This window comes from Syngnathoides biaculeatus, chromosome 3, assembly GCF_019802595.1.
Source record: "Syngnathoides biaculeatus isolate LvHL_M chromosome 3, ASM1980259v1, whole genome shotgun sequence".
Classification (NCBI taxonomy): Eukaryota; Metazoa; Chordata; class Actinopteri; order Syngnathiformes; family Syngnathidae; genus Syngnathoides; species Syngnathoides biaculeatus.
In genome coordinates, this window is record NC_084642.1 from 23,970,982 (window position 1) to 23,991,380 (window position 20,399).

The following is a 20,399-nucleotide window of genomic DNA, read 5'->3' on the forward strand; positions in this document are numbered from 1 at the left end:
ATCTTTTTCCAGACATAACCATGTGTATGTGAGCTTGAGCTCACTGTCAGTTACTTACATATAAATAAGTAGATTTACACATAGACTAGAAAATATGTGAAGTTTGCCATGAAACAGATATTCCAGGAGGCAAGCAAATCATTTAGATAGACATTTTCTACAATATCTCCCCATGACGCTGTCACAAAGCCAGATGATGCTTTGGTTTTAGGTATCACTCAAAGGTATACCTTTGTGATACCATAATCCTTAGTCCATACATGTGATTAGCCACATGGCCACCAAGTTTGGAGTGGTTCTTATGGTCTAAAAAAACAAAAATTTAAATCTGACAAACAATCAAAATTTTTACTAAAATCTGTAAACCGGTTGAGTTTTTTCTGTAACTGTAGTAGAATACAATTACTTTTTTAGTCATCCTAATTATGCAACACCATTTTACATTTATTTAACTCAGTTGGTTTAACTGAAATTGGCGGTATGATTTACAAGAGAGACCTGGCCAAGATAGCTGCATGAAATGGATATACAGTCAACGACACATTTTAAGGGAATCAGTTAAAGAAGCGCAAATGAGGGTTTTAAACATAGGCAATGAGATAGTTTATTTTTTTAAATCGCTTGCCATTTTTGAAGGCTATTCCAGGAGGGGATGAGTCAAGTTTTCCAAATTCAGTCCTGAAATCAGAACAGACATTGGTAGACAAGACATCAAGACATCCCTTGAAATCTGAGACTATAATGTACATGTTTTCTGATACTTAACGTTGCAGCACCAACTAAAACTAAATATTAGTAATATGCGGTGTCTCAGCAAACTTCCTAAGGAACAAATATAAATAAAAATAAAATAAAATCACAGAGCCACTTTGATGTTTTTTCTTGGCCAGAAACATTTGGATACTCAAAAGTATTGAGAGCAAGTGAGTTATCATGGTGAAGCAGCCATGAATTGTCCTGCCACAACTCTTCCTTCCTCTCACGCACTAAACAAAGAAAACGCCTCACGATCCATTAGTGGACCAGCTGGTTGATCATCTGGCCATAATTAAAGGAGAAACTCATAGTTTGGGTTTGAAATATATCTTTTGTGGTAAGAATCTTAGAACTTTTGGCACACTTGAAGTGTTAGAGGTTGCAACTGATAAATCAACATTTTGCATTGACCCAACTGCGAACCTGTAACGTGTGTGTGTGTGTGTGACAAGTGATTGACAGTGGGTAAGACGCAAGAAGAGGATGATGGATTATTACCGTCGTATTCTGAGGCAGTTAATGCTCTCAGTGCTGATCATGAGGCTAAAAGAGGGGGGCTATTAATTAACCACTCACTCACTCACACTCACTCACACACACACACACACACACACACACACACACACACACACACACACACACACACACACACACACACACATCTGCTTGATAAATTCTAACATTTAAATTTGTGAGTTTTAACTTTTATAGTTGCATTGCAAAATTTAATCAATAAGGTAGAACTACCATTTAGATGACTATGATTCAATCAAAAAGATACAAACAAACAATCCCTTCAGAGAATCAACACGACATATGGAAACTTTGTAAATAAATAGTTGGGTTTCTGAAGTGCCTGCCTACCTATCATGTGTGAAATGAAACCAAGTACATTTTTGTCAGCTCCTTATTCACAAAAGTGTAGATCGTACTCAGCGATGATGTAGGAATAAAGAGGGGCAGGGTTAGAAGAGGTTCGTTTGGATGAGACATACACTAGTGGGTGGTTCTGTGCTGTTATTCTTCATCCTTTGTGTATTTTGAGTGAATAATGACAGAAACATTTTAATAATATGTATCTTTGTGAGAGATTGGACTGCCTACGTGACTTTACAATTACATTAAAGCTTGACATCAAGTAATTGATTTGCATACATGTCATATGGGTCACAGATGTGCTAGAGAAACTCCCTCATGCCACATCACCCCATGTTGATGCTTTTGTGTTCTATTGGGTCTACTGTATTTTGTATGAAATTGGTGCATGAGCTGTCATTTGTCGGGTGAGTAACAATACAAAACCGGACAGACGGTATCCTGCCTGGTGGCTATTTTTTAAGTGCCCTTGAGTAAGGCATCATTCCCAGCAACCCAGCTCAATTGGCACAGCACCACTTTACGCACCAATCATTGACTCTCTCCTCGCACTGCTTGTATGTGTGTGATCTAATTCTGTTTGTGGTCTGCAACAAAAACGATACATTGGCATGTGAGTTGAATTTCCTCGAGGGACTCGTATACTAACTAGTATAATAAACCCTACATTTATGTACATTGTAAACACAGAGATCGCAGAGCATTCCCTCCTACTATAACTTTTAAAAATGATAGTAGGATACTGAAATATCAATGAATGTAAGCAACCAGTTGACTACTCTCATCTCAGTGCCAAGTTAAATAATGGGGCAACCTCATTTCTGCCTGTTAGGAAATTCAGCACTGTCAAATTGTCAACAGGTATAGTAAAACAAACTACATGGAAATAGGAGAAACATTTTACATAGTAAACCATAGTCAGTCAACCTTTCAACAAATATGGCGACCGACAGCTAGCACGGGCATCCGCCCAAGCCCCACATATTTTTTTTTTTACCGCTAATGTCATACATGAATAGTTACATGTCACTTGCCACAAATTGCTGGGCACAATAATTTCTGTCCCCATGTGCAGTTTTAAAAATGTCAAATGGCAGTCATGCCCAATAGGCTGTATCCTTCAAGCTCCACGGCCGCTCATAGCAGAGACAGGACAGGGAGAACTCTGGAAAACAGCCAGACATACAAACATACACCAAATACAAAACTCTGGTCTTGTAATTACTTACAAAAACATTTATACACATTCATCAAACAGTCGTATTAGCGCCATTTGGTGTGCAAGCTCCACTTGGTGTGCAAGCCTGCTGCACCTATACATAATTCAGCACGTTCAGCATCTGCTGTTACATGCTAAGATTCACTTGAGAGATGTTCATTATCTTGTTAGAACATCTGTGGGTTCTCCACCAGAATGTGTTTAAAAGTAAATTACTGCAGTGACAAAAACTAAAGAAACATTGAGTTTGGTAGCAATATTTTTATGTGTCACACAAGAAAATGAGCAGAGGCATCACTTGTGATTGATCTTGTTGTGAGTCTTTATCTAGTCTTTGGGGACTTCATGATCACCGCCTCTGGTCTCCTATCTGATTCTCAGTGTTTGTTTTTCTATGTGCCAAGAGAGGACCGATCAATGGCGCAAGTTATGAAATGACAGTGGTGCTCCTAAGAGCAGTCTTTCAAACACTACCAAGATACACAGACACTCATGTGGTGCTGCCTCCTCCTCCTCTATCACCATCACGACTGACAAAGAACATTCATCACATACCTCTGTCCATTAGTCCTGTTAACAGTCCCCTGTGTACACTAATGACATTGACAGTTGGATACTAATTGAATGATTCTCTTTACTCGATAAAAGTTGTAACATTGCTTCACAGCAGCATATGCGATTTTATTCCATATAGCAACACAATGCTGTTTTTTCAATTGCTTATCATCTGTTATGTCTTACTATCGTTCCTTATAGAATCTATTTGTGAAACCATCTCTGTATATAGGAAACGATGAAAAGTTTTGACTCAATAAATAACCACATTATAGTATGGTTGTTTTATTTTCTCATATACAGTACGGTACTTGTCACACTCACTTCTGTCCAAAAACTAATCACTAGATACATGCACTTGAATATATGAGGTGTTTCACAAAAGCTCCAGGAGTGGTCTCAAAAAAAGATATGTTTCAAATGCAAACTAAAGGTTTAACCCTTCAATGTGGGCCACATGATTAATCAGTTAGCCAAAAATGAAACCCTGCAGTGTTTGCTTTGATCAGAGCACGAGAAGAGGGGAGAGTTGTGGCAGTGGCCGCTTCTTCTTTCTCAACCTAAATGGGAATTGTTAAGGCAAGTTGTTTTGAAGACAACTTCATCAAGATGGCAGTCACGACGGAGCTACAAAAGATCTAGAAAGAATCCTTCCAGGAGTGTGTGAAGATGTGAGAAAGTGCATTAGATTCCCAGGATTCAAGTTTGGATTTGCGATATATCTTTTGTTACACAAGTCCTGGAACTTCAGATATTCATTTTCCCCTGCTCAAACCAAAAGCTTTCCTGTTAACAAGTAATAGCTATAACTGTGCTAGACGACATTACCACAGCAGACAGGTCATTTATGAAGTTGATTGTGGAGTTTTTGGCTTTAAGATAAAATGCAATTAACTCGTTAACAGCGGCATAACAATACATCATCCCATGGCAATTGATGCAGTTATTCATACATAGAATTGATCATGATTAACATGAAAACAAAATGGCTATGGAATGGTTTTAAGAAGTCACTTTTCAAACAAATAGAACAAGTTGATGAAATTATGCAAATTGCCGCCTCCGTTACCATTTTTATGCCGTGGTTGCTTTACCCAACAGATTTAAAGTGCTGAGAGCATCATGAAGACCAAGGAACACACCAGACAGGTCCGTGATACTGTTGTGGGGAAGTTTAAAAATGGATTTGGATACAAAAATACTTCCCAAGCTTGAAACATCTCAAGGAGCACTGTGCAAGCAATCATATTGAAATGGAAGGAGGATCGGACCACTGCAAATCTACCAAGACCCGACCGTCCCTCTAAACTTTCACCTCGAACAAAGAGAAGACTGCAAAGATCTACAACTCAGGTGAGAGAGTCTGTCCATAGGACAACAATCAGTCGTACACTGCGCAAATCCGGCCTTTATGGAAGAGTGGAAAGAAGAAAGCCATTTCCCAAAGATATCCATAAAAGTCTTGTTTAAAGTTTCCCACAAGCTACCTAAGAGACACACCAAACATGTGGAAGAAGGTGGTCTGGTCAGATGAAACCAAAATCAAACTTTTTGGCCAATATGCAAAACAATATGGTTGGCATAAAAGCAACACAGCTCATCACCCTGAACACACCATCCCCACTGTCAAACATGGTGGTGGCAGCCTCGTGGTTTGGGCCTGCTTTTCTTCAGCAAGGAGGGGGAAGATGGTTAAAATTGACGGGAAGATGAATGGAGCCAAACACAGGACCATTCTGGAAGAAAACCCGTTAGAGTCTGCAAAAGACCTTAGACTGGGACGGAGATTTAGCTTCCACCAGGACAATGATCCAAAACATCAAGCCAAATGGTTGGAATGGTTCACAAATAAACATATCCAGGTGTTAGAATGGCCAAGTCAAAGTCCAGACCTGAATCCAATCGAGAATCTGTGGGAAGAGCTGAAGACTGCTGTTCACAAACGCTCTCCATCCAACCTCACTGAGCTCGAGCTATTTTGCAAGGAAGAATGGGCAAGAATTTCAGTCTCTCGATGTGCAAAACTGATAGAGACATACACCAGGCGACTTGCAGCTGTAATTGCAGCAAAAGGTGGCGCTACAAAGTATTAATGCAAGGAGAGAGAATAATAAAAAAAAAAAAATAACAAAAAAAAAAAAAAACAAGATTTAATATCTTTATGTTTGAAGCCTGAAATGTGGCAAATGGTTGAAACGTTCAAGGGGGCCGAATACTTTCACAAGGCACTGTAATATTGTAAAGTGATCCACTGATGGCACTCAGTCAGGTAGCTTGCAGCTGGCTTTGACTACAAATAGTTTCTCAACTCGTGACAGCCAGTTATCTGGAATGAACAGTTATCTGATGGCTTTGAATGTCCTGTGAACCGCGCATCATTTGTCAGGAGCAAAGCAAGAACAAAGTATGGAGTCAATCCTGAAATGTTTTCACTTTAGTGACTAATTAATTTTGCAGTCATTTATGTGTGAATCTTGATGACAAATCTTATGAGGAGTATCTATACTTTCTAGCTAACCAGAATCACCACAATTTGGCCTTGGCAGGTCATCTTAATATTTAACGGGTACTACAAAAGTGAAAGCTCTACTTACTCGGGACATCAAAAGTATTATTCAGTCCTTTATACTATTCATGAAATCTAGTTTTTCAGTTATTGTAATTTTCTCTATTTTGTAAAAAACAGAATGGAAGGCAACCTTTTAAATCTTGTTGTCTCTGAGAAATGTCTGCCACTGCAGCCTTGATGAGAAGTGACTAAAAGATTCTTAGATATATTAGCACTCTGTGAGGCAGTGTCATTAGATATTATGCCCCCTATCCTTCACCGTTCCACGTGCATGTCACTTGACGAATTTGTAATTCCCCAGGGGATAGGAAGGCTCTGGCTGACGACCCCTGTTCGTGACCCTGGGGTTTCACGATGGATGGGGGGGAGGCAGAGGGGACAGATAAAGGAGGCTCATGAATTAGGGATGACTTCAGCGGTGCGTTCAACTTTGGCCGTCCGCCTGTATCGCCACACAGAATCTCACTGATAAATGGGCATCAACTCAAAATAAGACTCCTCCTATTGGTCAAGTATTCAGAGGACATTATGGTTTCACTTTAGTCCCTTTGAATACATCGTTTGTAAATGCAGAACAGATGTTGACATAGCGGAGATTGTAGGTTTGTTTGAAAAATACACCCCCCCCCAAAAAAAAAATGTTAACTGGACTATCTGCGACTATTAACACACCATTGGCTGTCATTGCAATTCATTTCCAACCTTTTGTCTATACAATCTGTATCCTCAATTATTTGATTACTGTAAATAAATATGTTATCATATTTATTCAATTCATATGAGTCTCTTTGTCATCCAGGTATCCATAAAAGGGATGTGTGACAGCTGCTTCTTTTTGAGCAGTTTTATATGATCTTTGTCCATATTTGGCGAAATTCTTCCCCTTTCCTCCAATTTATTGCCTCCGTAAAGAAGACCCACTTGTGACACCACATGTGTTTGTTATGTTGTCAGCTCTGGGTCAAACACGTAGAGGTTTGTGGAGATCCTCATTAGTAATATAGATGAGTTCAAGAAATTTTAATGACGTGATTTCGGCCAGAAAACCTCTGGAATTCAAGGGTGTGTGGAATATTTTAATTTATGTTTCATTTTTACTGAAGCACCATGGAGACAATATTAGATCCCAGAGACTCCAAAAAGTTAGTTTAGGAAAATTTTAATAAAATAATGTGAGCCAAGTTGTTGAGCCCTCCCCTAAATTATTAATAGGTTGATTGTTGGATTAAGTGGGCTGTCTGAATCCTCTCAATACAGGCGTGTGATTCTTGTTTTTTTTTTTTTAATCAATCAATTCAATTGTGTAAATGACGAGAGCTTTCCTTGTGCGTGTTTTGTAAACGTAACCTGGCTAGCCAATCAAAGATTGAACAATCATTATTGTTTGCATATTTTCAAGATTCATTGCATTTACATGCAGAATGTCTAAAAAAAGATTAATATGATAAGTAACCTGGAGCAATAGTATTTTACAATTAGCACTATGTATTATTTATTCTAACATCAGCTTCATTATATACGGTGCATAATTGTGTACTGACCATCCACTCTGAGATGATGATATCCACCTTCTCCACAGGAAGGCTGATGTCTTCTATGCGTCCTTTGAGCAAAGTGATCTTGTCCTCCAGCTTGTTGGACCTACAGTAAAGACAATATTGAAGCTTTACAAAACTTGGCAAACCCCATCATTCTTCAACTCAAGACCGCTTTTGTAAGCGTTAATCCAAATCTCAAATGCTGACAAGGTTCATTAGAGAGCTGCTACAGAATAATGTCAGCGAAGTGGCTTGGTTGACTGTATTATGGATCCAAACTGGAAAAGTGTAATCACGGGGGCACAGAATGAGGTAGGAACTGTATGATCACCTCGACCATTTAAATGATCCCTCCCTTCAGTCTGCCCATTCTGGATATCAATCTCTGTGAATATTCCATTATCATGACACCTAATGTTACAGAGGACAGAACAATTACTCACAGCAGCCCAGAGTTCATTTCTGTAGCAGTGATGCTTATCTTGAACAGTCTTCCCCTTCTCTACCACCTTGCTCAAACTGCTATCACATCCTTCCAGAGTCCGAACACCCCACCCCACCCAACACACACACACACACACACACACACACACACACACACACACACACACACACACAATCCTATCTTTACAACAGGGCAGCACTGTAAACTCATTATTGGGGTAATTTACAGGACAATGTCAGGGCTCAAAGAGGAGTCAATGTCTCTGTTGACTTGTATGGAAATGTCCTATATGTGGGAGAGTGAATGTAGGCGAGCCAAAGGTTGTGTATCCAATTCCTCAGAAATGTAGAGGTTTGTTCCTGAGCAAGAACATGCATTTTGACTTGACATTTAACAGAAACCTAGATGTAAATGGGGAATTATATATTCTTTTTTAGACACTTTCAAGGTGATACATAACATTTTCAACTCTGCCCTAATTTAAATTATTTCAAGTATATCAGAAATGTAACATGCTAAAAATGTATTGATTCTTTATTGTGCTTAGCACCACCATGTATCAATAAATTTGAAGCAGTCAAATAACAAAATGGTCATCTTATTTTGGTTGTTGGAGTTATTGGTTTAGTCATCACAAAAACTTGCTTTTAATGTTTAGAAGGTTTCTGAAAGAATATTTGATTAATTGTGAAATCATGCACAGAAAACAAAGGGTGTGGAAATTATGTCTTGGTATTGACTTAAACATTAAATAAGCATCACTGGGTACGCCATTGCCACTGGATGCCTTTGAGAAATTGTTCCAGTAATGTGATTTCTTGGAATCGTTTGTTTGCTTGCCTGACAATTCCATTGATCAATTCCTCTCTGCGATGTAACAATGTATTATATAATCATAATATGAGTTTTATATATATATATATTATATATATATATATATATATATATATACATACATACATACACAGTATATACGTGTGTGCGCATTTGTGTGCGCAGTACAAGAAAAAAAGTCTACCATACAATATCACTCATCCTATCATATATATATATATATAATTGTTTTAGCTTTCCCCTCTTGCCACTCGAGTATCCTGTAACCTATTTTACTCCCCTAGCACTCATCAGGTGTTGACAGATATAGGAAATGATAAAATTTCATTAAATTGGTCAAAATATTTACAACAAATAATGTATCTTCAGTCACCTCTCTATGGCAGGGGCATATAAAGACAAATTCAACAAATAAATAAAAGTGTATAATTGACTTGTGTATCCACTTTTTGTGACATTTTTCTATGGTGGTATGCCGTGAGATTTTTCAAATGTAAAATATGACTCAATAAAGGTTGGGAATCACTGATCTACATCACTGGTAGCACAGTAAGAATGAATTAAAAGGATTTACCATCTCTAAATAAGTAACATTTTGTTATGCCCATAGCACATAGCCATCAGAGTGGGTATTAGCTAGGAGGTCTTGCATACATTTTCTTTTCATCTTTTCATGGTAAGAATATCTAAAAATACTTTGGGGTTTATATGTTGACACAAAAAGACAACACAATCTCATAACACGATAACTAGTTAGGTTAAGTTTCAAACATCCACTTTGTGATCACAATCCAGAGCATTTTATTGAACAATCCATCAACGCCAGCCATTAAAAAAACTAGACATTATCCATTAAGGAAGTGACTGTGAAGGAAGAAATTCAGCCTTTCATTTAAACTTCAGCTACGGAGAGGAGACAGGAGATGAATGCTTCTGCGCAACCAACAGAAGCCACTTTAATTACAATCCTGATATTAGCAGCAAGAGGATGTAGGAGACTCACAGAAATAAGAGCGATAAAGTCACAACCAAAGCAGATCCTCTTTGCCATGTGTGTGCCTATGAGGGCGGAGCTCAGCGTTCACCGCTGACAAACCTGAGCAGCACACTGCATGCCTACTCCTGCTCCCACAGCGAGCCAGTGGGCTGTAAAATTAAAATGTCCTTTTTCTTTAGCAAACCCTGTTGTTCTGCTTATAAGAAACTCTTACATTACTGTAATAATGGCATTCGTATAGACTAAGTCAAAAATGTTTTAAGAAGCAGAGCTGTGAAGAAGGATGTCCCACCTCTGGTACAGCTAAATGGATTTTAGAACCCAAGCATACACTGGACAGCTCCAAATAAAGAAGCACCCTAAATTGAATCATCTTAAAAGATGTGTGCATGTGTGTTGACTCAAACCCCAACTAGTGTGGCAATTGAAGGATTAGTCAGAGGGCAGGTGTAATCAAATGAATTAATGAGAGTAGAGAAGAAACCCATCACCTTTACATACAGTAATGGAGACACTCTTGAAAGGTACACGTAGCGATGATTGTTGGTACCCCTGTTAATGGAAAAAAAAAAAAACAATCACAGAAACTTGAATCTGATGAAAATAATAAATTAGGACTTCCATGCTACTAGATCTAAGACAAGAGGTCAAATCCTCCAGGACCCTCGACATCCTGGTCTCTTGCTCTTCCAGCTGCTTACCTCAGGTAGGCGCTACCAAGCAATGCAAACTAAAAGTAGTAGACATTCCAACAGCTTTTTCCCTCTCACCATTAACTTCTTAAATAGTTCATCAATCCATTTTTCAAGTCTCTTATCCTCACAGGGGTCACAGGAGGGCTAACTTCAAGCGGAAAGTAGACTACACCCTGAACTGGCCGCCAGTCAGTTACACGGCACACTTCTTAAGCAGCTAACGTACAATTCTATTTTATCATTTTTTATTTAGGGTTGGGTGTGTGTAATGTGTGTTTTTTGTCCTGAGTTTGTTGTCACATTTCTACATAATTTCTGTCAACCATACATTTCTTGTGCACTCACTGTAGTAGTCTTTCCACGCTGCACTATTTGCATATCTGTATGGCCAGACATGTGCCTGAGTAGCATCTGCATCTACTGAGTAGTATCTGCAACATTTGCAAAATCAACATTGTCCCAGATTTTCGCACGATGAGTCACTTCAAAATGTATATATTCCTTGAAGTCTCTGCACCCTTTCCAAAATGGTCATTGCACCAGACTATTGCTCTGTTAGTCACTCCGGTCATTGCTAGAGAACTCTGCATATTTTTTTGCGCCATTGTTGAAAAAAAAATGTACTGGCATTACCAGATGACGAGCAACCTTTTATTACTCAGTGACTGTTCTTCACAATGGCTTTTCTCAAAAGTATTCTTCGTCAACTGGCTGGCTGTTGTCATACTGAGTGGGTCCAACTTACGAGACACAAATTCTTTGTGTTTTTGACATACAGTTGGCAAAATAAAGCTGAGTCTGATTATGTTGGAAAATTAAATAGTGGAAGTAAGGATAGTGGCCTGGAAGTGCAAAACAATGTAAATTGTGAAGCACTTTTATATCTCGTAGAGATGAAAGTGGATTTTCGTGAAAATTCCTCAAAATACAAATGCGAGCACTAGGGGGTCCGGGGGCATGCTCCCCCGGGAAATTTTTTGTGAAAATGGATGGCTGTGGTGCATTCTGGCAATATCTGTGAACAAAATTATGACAAAAATTTAAAGTGAAATTTCTCAGTCCTGACCCAAAAAAAAAAAAGTTGGGCAGAAGTTCCCCAAGGGCCAAGCCCAGATTTTTTTGCCCCCCATCCCCCCACATCCCCAAGAAGCTAGCGATACATTGGAACAAACATTCCTGTCGGCAATCATGATGTATTGTTGGAAGGGGGGGGGGGGCACGCACCATTGGACTCCCGTAACTAGAACGCACCTTTATGTGAATGCGTCGACGTATTGGCCACACCTGAATCAAGCAATCAATCAAGGTGGATGATAGTCTAATGTTGTTGTTGTTTTGTTTTTTTAAAGCATTCACACTGCTCCGCGATCAACGCAATGAGCACCCCTGGTGTAACATGCCTCATGATGTTGATGACTTTCGCCGTAAATGCGCTCGCATTACGTGAAGCAGTTCTGAACATCCGCTTTCGTACATGCTCCGTACGGTTAACTTGCATTTCCTGTTTCCGGGTGAATCCTGGTTGTTTTGGAGCAGGCTCGTTTAGTTAACAACGTTTATGAAATAAACACATAAATTAATGTTAAGACCACACAAAATAAGAGAGAATGCGAGGGGAGGGGCGTTACTGTTACTAGTGTTAGTGCCTCATCATGGCTCGGCTCGTGAAAGAAAAACAATGAACTCAAACGCATGTTTGTTCAATGTTGTCAACTAATATCCGGATTAATTTTGGGCAATTTTTCCTCAATTTTCCAGAGCAATTTTCATGAAAAATTTAAAACTCCGGAATTCCGGGAAAATCCAGAGGCCTTTCGTCACTGATTTCACGAAACATAAACAAAAGCAGAAACACTTTTACAAAAGATGAAGCAAATTACAAATGAGACAACCCAGAAAGGGAAAGCCCAACATTAATAGCAATCTAGTGTATCCTGAACAGAGACCCAGTTTAGGCATTTGATGCTGTATATACAATATATTGTACTTGATCACATTTTTTAAATCATAAAAAGATAAGCATTAAGGAAGAAGAACATTGTAAAAGAGACAGGATGGTGGTGAGAATTCAAGGGAAAGTGTGGATAATCAAAAGGAAGCTGCCGGCTCCTTTCCTTTGAATGTCCATTCTGGTCACAAACTTCACTTGTCTATGCACAAGCACATTTCAAATTACAAATATAAATTAGTATTTATTGAAAAACTAAATGTGACACTTTACATACTTTTCAAATGATTTGTGATGAAGAAACTTGGCAGCACATCTTACAAACTCGCAAATGTATTTTCACCATAGGTGAAAGTTTCTGCACATTTTGACTGAATATGAACTGGGACGTTAAGACACCATTCAACAGAGATTATAATTTTGAATTGCGTCAAAACCAGTGGCCGACCGCTCAGGTACTCAAGAAAACCATCCACAAAGCACCATAGCTCTCTCTGGTTCAGCGAAGGTGTGCGGCAGCCTTAATCATCATAATCCTAAACTTAACTCATCCTAAACTGCTTTAACCCCAACCCAAGTCCTAAACCTAACCATAATAAACTTGTTTTTTTTTTTAATAATATTTGGAAAGGGCATCTCATTACATCTGAATAGCTTACATTTCCTGTGATGCAGAAGCATCTTGAAGCAGAGCAGTTATTGCCGAGAAAGGTAATAGGATTTTTGACGAAATTTGACGTACGTGCTCTGGGTTGTTGCAAATGTAATTTGTTTCGTCTTTTGCAAAGGTGTTGTTTTCTGAAAGAGAAAAGTGTTTCGGCTTATGTTAATTCATTTTCTGAAATGTAAATGTGTTTCGGCTTTTGTTAATTTTATTTCTGAAATGTAAAAGTATTTCTGCTTTGTTAATTTTATTTCTGAAATGTAAAAGTATTACTGCTTTTTAAAAATTGTTTTCTGAAATGTTTTACACTGTTTTGTATCAAATATTGCTTTTGAATTGTGGTTTAGAATAAAAAGAAAAATTCATTAAACTGTGCTGGACAAAAATAATGGAACCTATAAAAAAGAAGGTAATCTTACCCAAGAAACATGTTCAAACAAGGTGTGTACTCCAATTAGAATCACAGGTCTTTTCACACTTGTAAGCAGTCAGTCGGCCCATTTCAAGGGTGACAAGTATGCACTGTGCTGTTTGGAGACATGATGTGTACCACATTCAATGGCCCATAGGAAGCAAAAGAGATCTGCCTCAGAAGATTAGAAAAAAAATAGACTATGTTAAAGGTAAAGACTAAGACCATCTCCAAGCAGCATAATGTTCCTATGACTACACCTGTGTATATTATTCCAAAATTTAAGATCTACTGCACTATAGTCAACCTCCAGTTGTCGCAGGAGGAAAAATGATGACAAATTGAAGAGTGACAATAGCAATGGCAAGAAAAGAGCCCAGAACAACCTCAAAGGAAATTAAAGGTGAAAAAAAGTGACGTTTGAGCCAAAGTAGACTTCACGCGGGACGACCAAGGAGAACACTTCTCTTGAAAACAAATCATAAAAAAGCAAGACTGGAATTTGACAAACTGCATGTTGACAAGCCTGGAACTTTATGGCAGGGGATATCAGCTCTATGATCAGAGAGGCAAAAATGAAGCATATCAAGAAAAGAACACTCTCGCTATAGTTCAACATGACAGAAGCTATGTTATGTTCTCGGGCTGATTTATGCAGGATACAACGAAATCTCGAGACTAACCAAGGTAGAGAGAGAAATGTGCTGCTAGTGTCTGAAAGCTTCACCTCAGACTCAGGTAATGGGTCTTGAAAGCAGGATGATGCCCAAAAACACACGGGCACAGTGGGGGCACAGACGTAATTGTAAGGACAGTATTAGTTTTTCGAGAGGGCGTTATTAAACTGAATTACCATTTTTGTCGTTTAGTCTAATGTAGAACCTGCTAGGTGTGATTATTAAAGCATTGCTAACACACTTGGGTACTGATATTTTGTGCAGTTCTCCATAATTTTGCATGATTTTTAATTTTTTTTACAAAAACTGTTACACTTCGTAATACTAGAAAACGGGCATTTTTGGGGTTGTTGAATGGTGACACTGAATGTTGCTTAAAAGTCCCTACTAAATTCTCTCACCTGACTATATCCATGGCTTGGTAGATAATTTCTGATTGGTCAACAGCTATGACCTTCTTGGCTCCAGCCCTGGCAGCAAACATCGATAGTATGCAAGTCCCGCAGCCAACATCTAAAACAACCTATAGGGCGCAAAAAGTGTGAACTCGTAATTGTTGTGAAAAATCATTCAAATATATCATTTTTGGACATTAGAGGAATATGGATGTGTAGGTTCCATCTATTTATGTGTGGGTATGATGTTAAACTGCATATTGCCAAGTCGGAGATGCTGCAGTATGCTGATTGTGCTTCAGTGGTAAATGCTAGAAGTTTTTTGTAAAAAGAAGGAGAGCAATACAAAACCCACAGCTTGACAAACGGTAAGATAAGGCATGGTGTGAAGTTGCATGGTGGTCAGAGAATGAGTGCTGTCCATCAATCCTTTATGTAACCTTGCTAACAATACACCAATAAAAATGAGGGAAACAACTTTGTTCTTGGTCTGAAAAGAAGGAATTGTATTTCAAATTGTTTCAATGAGAAACTGTTGGTTTCCAGTTTTCAAATTCAATTTCAGTTCGTGAGCTGAGGTTGCAGAACATATGAGACGGTGAACTTTTGGACAATTTCACCTCGAAAATCTCAAATGCATGAATGCAGTCGCTCCTGTTAAAACCAAGACCATCTTGACAATGATGGTCAAGAGCTCTAAATCAAAGTGTAGGAAAGCAGAACGCAAGTGGAGAAAAACTCAACTCCAAATTGACCATGAACTCTACAGACAATGTCTTTGTAATTTTAACCAAGAGTTAGTCATGGCTAGACGGCATCACTTTTCTGAACCTCAACAAGACTCACACTCCGTTTGTTGTGGTTAACAAGCTTTTAGCTAATATGCTGCAAAAAGTGGCCAACAGAGGTGATGTCAGCCCCAAGAGTGAGTGTTTTCAAATCCAGATTAAAAACTCTTCTTTTCTTCTCATGCATTTTAGAGTACTTCCACTTTTCAATATTTCTTGCAGTAAAAGCTGTTTTAATTGTACTTTTTCCAGATGTTTTTATGTATTTGAATACTTTTAATTGTGTAAAGCGCATTAAGTTACCTTGTGTATGAAATGCGCTATACAAATACATTTGCTTTGCTTGAGGGGGAACACCTAATTTCTTCATGTATGCCACCACTGGTGTGAAATGCCTGACATCCTCTGTAGTGAGCCTGCACTCTACTACTAGTTGAATCTGTGTCTCCCTATCAGGCAGCTGCGGCTGCAGGTATCCTGCTGCCCTTATGGGCTTGCTTCGGGGGCTACAGGTACAGCGCTGACACATCATAAACAACACTTTTGTGCTCACCCGCCACATTTATGTGCACTCTGCCAAACAATCTTTGCAGTGCTGGTATAAGAAAATCCTCTTGTATTCAATATCCCGCCTCCTCTGTGCCAAATGTTTGCCTCTGACAAGGATAATGTACGTTCCCATCAACGCAACCTCCTCTCACACAACCACACACTCATTCCAGTGCTCACCAGCAGCCCCCTATATAATGGATGGCCATGATATGGACCACTGCTTCCTGGGACTAACAGCAATGGTCTTTCCTGGTAAAGGGTTGTGTGTTTTGTTAGTTGAAGCCTGTGTTTGTTATCAGTGCTTTGCAGTCGACATTGAATGCACTAATAAAGTCACCCAGTAGTTTAAATCAGACACTATTATCGTATTAATACCTGTGAAAAATATAGTGTTTGTGTTGAAGACTTGGCTGTTCATTAAACAATCTAATCTGCACATGCTACACATACAAACTCACACGTACCTTGATGACAGCAATTGAATTTGCTCATTATAAAGCTTGCTGAGAGAATTGCACATTATTTGCTAACGGGACAAGCCGAAAGAATGCTAGGGAACATTATGCAAATGGGTCAGAATGGTATTATGTGCTATTTGCATTTTTAGATTTAGTTATGTTAAATAGGCTCACCTTGTCTCTGAACACTTCAGGGTTATTGTACATGAAGTCACGGTAACTCTCAGTGCGCACTTTATCCTGTGAAAAGAACATGAAAAATGCTCAATTTAAATTTGAGAGAGTAATTTCAATGTATTTAAAGATGCCTATGAATGTGTCCATGTGTACAGTATGTTCCTGTTATACTGCTGCATATATGGCACATCATTGATGCCTTTCAAGATGGCTGCAAACATCAACTGAGTAACATTTATTTATTATTACTTATTGACATAATTAATTTTGAATATTTTTACCTTTGCTGCAGCTTTTTGTGTTTCCATGTTCAATATTTAGTCATGGACAGCACTTATGCTACAATTATTTTTGGGGTTAGTGGTCTCTGAGTAACATTGAGTAATCAGAAGTTCCTATACATGGACAATTGACACAAATTTCACTAACACTGACCTGTATTTGTTGTCTTAAACTGTTCAATTGTTTTTTCCAAGGTGGAATGACTAGACGATGCATCCCACTGGCTAGGAGGGATGTCAATTTTTAGCCATGATGTTTTTTGATTCCCTCCGAAACTCAAATGTCACTGAATCATGCTACCGCTGCCACACACTGTCACAAGCTCATGTTAATGTGTTTTTTGCAAGTCTATTCATCTTTCTTCCCCAAGAAACTTTAGTGGAATTAAATTGTGTGTGTGTACGTTCGTATGTACATGTTTTCTCTGGGCTCTCAGTTTGCCTCCTTCTCCATCCCTCACAATGCCTTTTGTGCGTCACTCACCCGCGTCTTTGCATAGGCGCCCAACGCCAAAGGTAAATGAACATTTTTTTTTTTCATTATTCCTTACCCTATGTACTTTGAATACTTATTTTTTGGTGGTGGGCTCGGGGGGTTTGGAATGGATTATGCTATTTACATGTAAAATGCACTTCTATATACAAAAAAAAATCCAGAACGAATTGATTTCATAAGTACAGGTACCACTGTATTGAAGGAGCTACAAGAATTTCTGGCAAGCACAAGCAGTTTAGTAGATATGACAATCTCTTGTACTCTTCATACTGTGCCGTGAAGAAGTATCCCTCTTGTCAAATTCAACTATTTTTGCAGTTTCCCCAATTTATTAATATTAATGTCAGTACCATAGAAATATAATCAAGTGAACTTAAAATTATGATTTTTCAATCAGAATTCCATGTATTCAGTAAAAAAACTATTCAAAGTTACCTGGCTCTTGTGTGAAAAAGCAACTACATCCCTTGTTAAATCATGACTTATGATAGGAATGCGGCTAATCACAATTTGGGGTTAATTTTCACTGATCATACGCAAGCTTGATTCCCCCCAGAAATCTTCAATCAAGATATCACTCAAACACAATCTGTCCAAACAAAATCAAGTCAGATGAAAAAAAAAACATTTAAAAAAAATCTTACAATAAATGAAACAATCCAAAGAAAAATTCCATACACAGTACAAAAATAAAGTAAATCATAACTTGGAGTCTGTGAAGGTGAAAATGAAAGTTAAAGGTGAAGGTGAAGGAAAAGCCATTCCTAAAGCTTTAGGATCCCAGAGAACCATAGAGAGCGCTAATATCCTAACTTGAAACAAACACGGCACAGAGATGACTAGGAGTGGCTGTTCTACAAAGATTACCCAAACAGACCAGCAATGACTCTTCCAGGAGACCACAAAGAAGGTTGGGACAACTTCTAAACAACTGCAAGCTTGACCTCAGTTAAGGTCCATTTTCATGACACAGCAATAATGATGAGATGATGCGAAAATGGCCTCCATGGCAGAGGTCCAACCCAAAAATCACTGCTGACCAAAAAGAACATAAAGGGTCATTTTACTTTTTGGGGGGAAAAACCCCCCCACTTGAATTAAAATCTAAAATAGGTGTGAAAAACGGAAAATGTTTTGTAATCCAATGAAACCAATATTAAACATTTTGGCCATTGATCCTGAAGGTATGCTCGGGGCAAACACAATACTGCTCATTCCAATATAAACACCATACCTACCTTTTCATCTGATGGAAATGGGGGCTTAGTCAAAGTGAACTGAATTATGAACAATTCCAAATACAAGTCAGTATTAGCACAAAACTCTTAGGTTTCTACTACAAAGCAGAAAAAAGTCTGGAAAAGACTACAAGAACATCTGAACTTTGGAGTTGGTTTGAGGAACTTTTAACACTGGCAGTGATGCGCTGACTCCTGTATATCATAGGCTGTATCATAGTTGGCTGTGGTTGATTAATTCTGAACAGACACATCCCCAATTATAAGAGGATGTGTGCATGCAGCTTCCGCTGTTAATATTTCTTTTCACTTAAATTGCAGGTAATTGATGTCACTATATTTGGCCTTTTTACCCATTTTATTATATTAAAACCTCGAATTTAAACAATTTCTCCTTCTGAAGGTAATTTGATGGCTATCCACAAAATAGTCTAAATGATATGAGAAATTAGGGATGGGACTTTAACATTGTGATTAATTATTGCCAAATAAAAAAAATTTACAAAAGTAAAATTTTTAATCAAATTTTGTGTTACAAATAACACAGAACCAATGTCAGTGCATAACTTCCTGTCCAACAAATTACACTTATAGATACTGGTTTGCACTGTTTGCATGCATGCCAGCAAGGGTTTTAGTGTGCATGTAAGCTACCATATGATGCCGTTCACAAGGCAGTGAGGAACAATTGCAATTGTAGGCATGTCATTACTGACGATGGAAACACTCACGGTGCCATTTCGAAACTAAAATTATCACACCAAAGCAAACAGTCTCCCTTTAACAGAGCACACTTAAGTGAAACTCTTGTTCTGAAACTAACCTCTGCTATTTATTACTAATTGGTACATATCTATAAAATGGGGTAATTTAAAAGTTGTGGTAGGTAAGAAAAAAACCCACCTTGTTTTTCTCTCTTTCTCTCCCTCTCTCTCTCTCTCCCCCCACATACACACAAAGTGCGTCAGAGGCGATTCACATCAGCGTGACGTGCACAAACGAACACAAAACGTAAAGCTCGACAGTCCAATCAGGATAGTGGACAGGATATGTGCAAGTACTGCAGTAAGTGCGGCACACAGCCAAAATGTCTGACAGACATACATCTCAGTTGTCTACGTTTTGACACATTAGTGCTTAGGCAATGTGAAAATTAATTTCAATGTAGAGGCAATGTCGGTGTCTCACGTTGCAGCTTACTGCTGACTTGGCACTTTCAACAAAACATGTTATCCCCAGTATGAATGTGTGCATACTGAATGATCATTTATGCGCTACTTTCCAATTATGCGGCAAAGTTGTCCACTGCAGAGCGTGGTGTGGTGCAGAGCTCAGCAGACAGAAAACGGCACCTGTGGAACTAGCTCGTCCGTCACACATTGTTTGTATGGATTCAATTGTAAGTTCACACCTTGAGCATCTCCTCGTGAATGCCATAATGACCATACGAGCTGAAGTAGGCTTCGTCCTCTTCCTCGCGAAGCTCAGCCACGCTGGACAGATTAGTGGACCTTCCATTTTCTGGATTCAGCACCAAATCTTGGAGCAGTAGCCTTAAGAGTATGCAAAATAAATTTGAGTTTTATACTTCATATACGTACTAGGACACAGAGCAAAAGCTGTGGGTAGAAAGCACACTCAACCTTTACGCCATACAGGACATAGAGGTAAATGGAGCATATGAGAGGCATTTATCTTTGGAGCTCACTTTTCATTCAGCCATCTCCTCCCCTCCCCTTCCTCACTTTCTGTAATTTTCCCTTACAATCCCATCTTCCAACCCCCATCCTCACTCAAACCTCCGTGCTGCAGTGGAATTTTCCCTTTCT

General features: G+C 38.7%; 1 protein-coding gene across 1 annotated transcript in view; it reads right to left on the reverse strand.

Moving 5' to 3' along the window:
- prmt3 (protein arginine methyltransferase 3) overlaps positions 1 to 20,399 on the reverse strand; it is a 75,940-nt gene that overhangs the window by 49,795 nt on the left and 5,746 nt on the right. The window contains exons 7-10 of the mRNA XM_061813896.1: positions 19,982 to 20,123; positions 16,553 to 16,618; positions 14,587 to 14,708; positions 7,517 to 7,616 (exon numbers count right to left, since the gene is read on the reverse strand). Of these exons, the coding sequence (XP_061669880.1) occupies positions 7,517 to 7,616; positions 14,587 to 14,708; positions 16,553 to 16,618; positions 19,982 to 20,123 (430 nt within the window). The remainder of the gene's footprint in view (positions 1 to 7,516; positions 7,617 to 14,586; positions 14,709 to 16,552; positions 16,619 to 19,981; positions 20,124 to 20,399) is intronic.